A 6,181-nucleotide genomic window follows, 5' to 3' on the forward strand; every position below is an offset into this window, starting at 1 on the left:
GTACAAGTGACAGCCCCCCGCCCCGCTAGGCCTCCTGTGCAGCCGTAGTTAAGGCACACATTGCAACATTGCAGTAGTGCACACACTACATCCTTTGCTTTCACTGTCGTTGAAGGCTAGTTTTTATACTATCAAGACGCTGATGTGAAGACAAGATGAGCGCAGAGTAATAAACTGGTAAGATGAGGTCTCAATTCCAAGGTAGAGGCGCAGAAAGAAAGCTTCCGCGGTTTCTGTAGCGGAAAGTGCTGAGTTGGGGGCTGCGGGAAGGGGAAGCCCGCGGCAGTGCCTGGGAGAAGGGTGCGGTCGCCCGCAGCGGTAGTCTTCCCGCAGAGCCTCCGAAGGCGCTCTTCCGCGTCTGAGGAGGCGACGCTCTAGTCTCTGCCGCCGGTTCTCTGTGGCCCGCCCGCTGCCTACTTGGCCACCATAGAGTTGGGGTTCGCTCAGCGCCAAGTTTGGGTTTGCGGGTGGACCATGACGCGGTTGCCAAAGCTAGTGGTCCTTGATCTGGGTGAGGAACGGCTGGGAGAACTTAGTAAGGCGCTTCCCTTTTCCGCTCCCCGCGGTGGTTAAGTGTCTGGGCGCCTCCAGGTTGACCCTTCTCCCTCCTTCCTCTCGCAGATTACACGCTCTGGCCTTTCTGGGTTGATACACACGTAGACCCCCCATTCCACAAGAACAGGTGAGCCAATAGGGAGGTGTGTGGCCAGGGAGGACCTCGCGGGAGCTGAGCGTTATGTCACCCTCTCCAGGGATGGAACTATACGAGATAGGCGGGGCAAGAACATCCTATTGTACCCGGAGGTACCCGAGGTCTTGGAAAGATTAAAGAGCCTTGGAGTGCCAGTTGCCGCTGCTTCAAGGTAAGAAAAATGACAGTCACCAACACAAGGAAATTGCGTGTGACTCTCTGGGTACCAAAAGTCTGGTGCAAGTGTACAAATATTTTCATTGCTTCTCTCTCTCTTTTCTTCTTCTTTTCCTCCTCCTTCTTTCTTCCTAATCTTCCTATTCGTTCTTTCTTCCTCCTTCTTCTCCTCCTCCTCCTTTGTTGTTGTTGTTATTGTTTTCCTGACAGGGTTTCTCTGTGCGGTCCTGGCTGTCCTGGAACTTGCTCTGTAGATCAGGCTGGCCCAAACTCACAGAATCTTCCCGCCTCTGCCTCAAGTGCTGGGATTAAAGGCATGCCACTGCCCGGCTTTCGTTGTTTTTCTCTTCTTTTTTTAAAGATTTATTTACTTTGTTTACATATATGAGTGCTTTATCTGCATGTCACATGTCACGTGCAGGCCAGAAGAGGGCATCAGATCCCAGTATAGATAGTTGTGAGGCACCATGTGGTTGCCAGGAATTGAACGCAGGACCTCCAGAAGAGCAGACAGTGCTCTTAACCTCTGAGCCATCTCTCAGCCCTTTGTTGCTTTTTTATCATTTGCTTTCTAGCTTTCTGTACTTTTAAATTATTAAACATTGGCTCAGTGCCAGTGATGTCAGAATTTCTAGTATTGAATAACAGTGAGCCAATTTGTCCCCTTAACTCCTTGTACCTAACTTTGCTCACAACTCTGGCACTCATGTAGCTTTCTTTCTTATTCATTAATTTTTTTATTATTATTATTCGTTTATTAGGACAGGCGAGATAGAAGGGGCCAACCAACTGCTGGAGCTCTTTGACCTTGTCAAGTACTTCGCTTATCGGGAAATCTATCCTGGCAGCAAAGTCACACACTTTGAGAGGTAGGCAGACAGCTAAGCATGGGGGCAGGAGGAGTCCCAAAGAGGAGGTCAGCGTGGCAGCTGGGTTGCCCCTGCCCTTTCTTTCACAGGTTGCACCACATGACTGGATTCCCTTTCTCTCAGATGGTCTTCTTTGATGATGAGAAGCGGAACATCATCGATATTGGCAGACTCGGTACCGAGTCACCCCTGGGGGTGGGGGGTTGAGGAGAAAGGGCTCTGAGAAGGATGTAGGGAAACAAGTGTGGGATGGATAGTGTTTGGCAGATGACAGTACTAGCTAGTCTTGAAAGTTTGGTAAAATGTGACTGCTTTTCTCTTCCAGGTGTTACCTGCATTCACACCAAGAACGGAATGAATCTTCAAGTGTTAGCTCAAGGATTAGAGAAATTTGCAAAGACCCAAGTTGGACCCTGAGGTCCGACCCTGTGAATAAGCCTCTTCTGAGGTATAAAACTGAGAAGTCGAGAAAGCCTTGTCAGGTGCATTTGTAATTTATTCAAGTGCCCATTTGTGACAGTCAAGGTTTCACCCACAGTGTGCGTTGTTTCCACTTTTCTAACGTGTAAACTGGGGTTCCCTGCCCTAAAGTACCCTGGCCAGAGTGTAGGAGATTAGACTGCATCAGGTCGTACACTCACGTTGGGACCCATCCCGAGTCCTCTTCCAACTGCTTCTTCACATAATGGGGAGCTCTGAGGCTGCACATTTTCTTCTGGGGAATAAAAGCTAATACTATTTGGGAGTTAGGTTGGGGCCAGCCTTTTTGGCAGTAGGGAGTAACGCAGCCACTTTAAGAGGAGTGAGCCAACCCAACAGCCTGATTCTGTGCCACCCTGGTTTGAATTGTGCCTGTTGATGATGTCACGGCTATGCCCTGGAGGGATTGGCCAAGGCCTGTCTCAGACTTATGATGAAGGTGGGCAATCACAGGGGTGGAGGCGGGAGAAGTGAAGCTGTCAAGAATGGGCTCTTTTGGAAGGGTGAAATTACAGACACTGGGCTACTGGGACATGCTGGCCAGAAGGGAATGGGAACACCATGGCGTGAGGCAGGAAGCCCAGTCCTCCACCAAGCTCAGCAACTCTCTGGTGCCAGGAGGCCAACTTTCTCCAGCTTCCTGCCTTGAACTGGAACGAGTGGGGATGTGAATGGAAGACGTGGTCACTGTTAGCTCCTGGGCACGGCTTACGGGGATTGGTTTCCAGTCTTTTCTAAAATATTGTAGCTTACTTGGTATAAATAAAAGAGGTCTAAAATGAAGAAGCAGGATGATCTTGTTTAAGCTCATATCTGGTGATATGGGTTGTCTAGAAGAGTCATTGCCAGTATAGTGTGGCAACTAAGTGATGGAGATGATCCTAAAAACCAAGACAGCATAGAAATAGGCGCTGGTCACCATGTTCAAAAGGCTGTTTGCCAGGTGTAGCACTGAGGTAACTCTGGGAAGGAGCCTTCAAGAAACAAGCAGGAAAAACAGAGCAAACAAGCAGGAGAACAATAATTTCACTATTCTGGCCACTTGTGGGATGTGGGGTATATAAAAAGGACAGGATGTAGAAGAATTGATGGAGAGGTAAACAGATCATGAAGGACCTTGTATATTCCAGAAGCATTTTTGGATTTTTGCCTGTCACCAATTAAGAGAATATAGAAGGGTTTTAAGCAGGCAGAAGCCACCAGGCTTTTTTGTTCTGTTTTCGAGACAGGGTTTCTCTGTGTAGCCTTGGCTGTCCAGTACTCTCTTGGTAGATCAGGCTGGCCTGGAACTCAAAGAGATCTGCCTGCCTCTGCCTCTCTGCCTCTTCCCTGCCTTTCTGCCTCTCTGCCTCCCAGAGTGCTGGGATTACAGGCATGTGCCACCACACCTGGCTGCCACCAGGCTTTTATTTGCAAAGGTTATCATTCAAATATAAAAGATAGAGGAAGAAATTGAAGTCACATTGTTTCCCCCGCACCCCAGTCCCTTGAACTTCCTTTAGTTTGATCATGTAGAGCAGGACCTTTGACATCTCCTAAAAGAGCAAGTGGGACAATGGTCATCAAATGTGACTTGAAATGAAGCATAGAAGAGAAAAAGAACATGGCCTTTTGAGTTTGCTTGCTTTTGTTTGTTTTGTTTTCTAGAGAGTCTTGCTATATATAGTTTTGGCTGACCTCAACTCACATTCAGGCTGGCCTCAAACTTGCAGCTATCCTCCTGCAGCAGCCTTCCAAGTGCTGGGTTATATAGGTATGTGCCTCCATGCCCAGCACAATGTTTGATTACTCTTAATCTACTCAGCCTACTAGTTATGACTTCAGACAAAAATATTTACATCTTTGTGCTTGTTCTCACATTTGTCGAGTGACACCAATACATTCATTGCAGAGAATCATTTAGAGAGGAGCAGTGACAGAAATACGTAGCATATGCTGTGTACTCAGTGATTGGTGACTAATACTTTTGAAAGGATCAGACTAACTTTGTAACCTGTATGTCTTCTAAAGCCTATAGTTTTGAGTTTTAGGTCCAAGTTAAGCTAAAGCCTCTTAGTACCTTTCCAGAGAACAGAGGAATGTGACCCTATCTGTACAGACAGATATAAAAAAAGCAAGCAAGCAATGACCTTCACTCAGCAAAAAGAATGACCAGACCCTTGTCTTCAAGATAGTGTTTCTTAGCAACCAATCCAGATGGCCTCAATCCTTCTTCTGAGTAAACCCTGAACTCCGGCCAAAAGCCAGCAGCCCCAGTCTTCAAGGATGACCTAACCACCCCCAACTTTAATTGCAGCTGCATCCACACTTGGCAGGACTGGCCAAGCTTGAGCACCTAAGACTAACCAATGATCTTACTTTATAGCTTCCTCATCCAATCCTGAATTGCCAAGACTGCAACCTCAAAATTCCCTCGGCTTGTCTTTTAAAAACATAAAGCCTTTGTCTCTTGGGGCCACTCTGCTGACCGGCAGGGGTGACCCCATTGCGCAATGGTTAAAATAAACCTCCTGCGATTTTGCATTGATGAGATCTGGTCTCCTGAGTTCTCTTCATCCTTTCTGAAAATTTAGACTCATGGTGGGCCTAACACTTTTCTTCCACATAATATGAGTTTGTTTCGTTGGACTCTTTTGTGTGCTTTTTTGAGACGGGTTTTCTCTGCAGCCCTGGCCATTCTGGAACTCTCTCTGTAGACCAGTTTGACCTCAAACTCAGAGAGAGAAACCTGCCTCTGTCTTCTGAGCACTGGGATTAAAGGCATGTGCCACCACTGCCCTGCTCCATTGGACTTTTGAGAGAAAAAAAAAGAGCAACCTAACTCCTGTAGAAGGAATACAGGAACTGAAGGAGACAGAAGAGATAGTTATTAAGAAATAGGAATTTCGTCAGACGGGTGTGGTGGCACACGCCTGTAATCCTAGTGCTCAGGGAGGCAGAGACAGGTGGATCTCTGTGAGTTCCAGGCAAGTCTGGTTTACAGAGCTAGTCCTAGTCCGGGGCAGCCAAGGTTATACAGAGAAGCCCTGTCTTGAAAAACAAACAAGAAAAAGGAGGAGGAAATAGGAATTTCTGGAGCAGAAGGTTCAACAAGAGCTACAAACAGCCAAAAAAGCATGAGATCCAAGAAAAAGCATAGTAGTAAGGGAAAGGCTGCTGGAGAGGGTTCATGGGGCAAGCAGGTGCTTCTGCCTCTGACATTTAGGGTGTGGGCTGGATTAGCCACTCTGCAGGCTTTGCAGAGAAAGAAAGTTGGAACAGCAGCTATACAAACTGAGGGGATGTTATTCACCCTGAAGGTTCAGCCAGAGGCCATTGAGCATGTCACCACCAATGCAGAAGTGCATTGTACCCAAGGCACTGGAGAGGGTGATATGTGTCAACACTTTAAAATTTTATTTACCTTTAGTTTATGTTCATTGGTGTTTTGCCTGCCCATATGTCTATGTGTGTTTATGTGAGATTGTCAGATCTTTGAGTTACAGTTGTGAGCTACCATGTGGGTGCTGGGATTTGAACCCAGGTCCTCAGGAAGAAAGTCAGTGCCCTTAACCACTTGAGCCATCTCTCCAGCCCCACTTTGAACTTATTTTTAAGATTATATACATATTCACTGTGGGCTGGGGAGGGTATGTGCACATGAGTGCAGGTGCCTGCAAGAGGCCAGAAGGGGTATTGGATGCCCGGAACTAGAGTTAAGGTGGTTGTCTGCTGTGAGTGCTGGGAACCACTGGGTCTGCTGCAAGACTCTTTTCTTCTTTTTGGCTTTGTTGTTGTTTTGAGTGTGTTTTGTTTCGTTTTCTGAGATAGACTGTGTAGCCCCATCTGTTCCAGAACTTCCTACATGGACCAGGCTGGCCTCAAACGAAGATCTGCCAGATTCACTGTCTTCTGAGATTTTATGTTTGTTTTTAGATTTCTTTTTATTTATGTGTATATGTGTATACCTACATATTTATGCCAT

At 46.9% G+C, this 6,181-nt stretch overlaps 1 protein-coding gene across 3 annotated transcripts; it reads left to right on the top strand.

The window, feature by feature from the left end:
- Positions 1-326: 326 nt before the first annotated feature.
- Mdp1 (magnesium dependent phosphatase 1) lies at positions 327-3,003 on the top strand. Of its 3 annotated transcripts, none has more exons than XM_060391161.1 (6): positions 327-535; positions 622-682; positions 753-863; positions 1,630-1,737; positions 1,861-1,912; positions 2,063-2,209. In XM_060391161.1, the coding sequence occupies exons 1-6, from the start codon at positions 475-477 to the stop codon at positions 2,093-2,095; spliced, it is 426 nt and encodes a 141-aa protein (XP_060247144.1). In that variant the 5' UTR covers positions 327-474; the 3' UTR covers positions 2,096-2,209. The 3 variants fall into 3 exon arrangements, with proteins under 3 accessions (XP_060247144.1, XP_021506007.1, XP_021506008.1); XM_021650332.2 differs by having other exon boundaries at positions 347-535; positions 1,827-1,912; positions 2,063-3,003; XM_021650333.2 differs by having other exon boundaries at positions 352-511; positions 1,827-1,912; positions 2,063-3,003.
- Positions 3,004-6,181: the final 3,178 nt, after the last annotated feature.

Source organism: Meriones unguiculatus, chromosome 9, assembly GCF_030254825.1.
Source record: "Meriones unguiculatus strain TT.TT164.6M chromosome 9, Bangor_MerUng_6.1, whole genome shotgun sequence".
NCBI lineage: Eukaryota > Metazoa > Chordata > Mammalia > Rodentia > Muridae > Meriones > Meriones unguiculatus.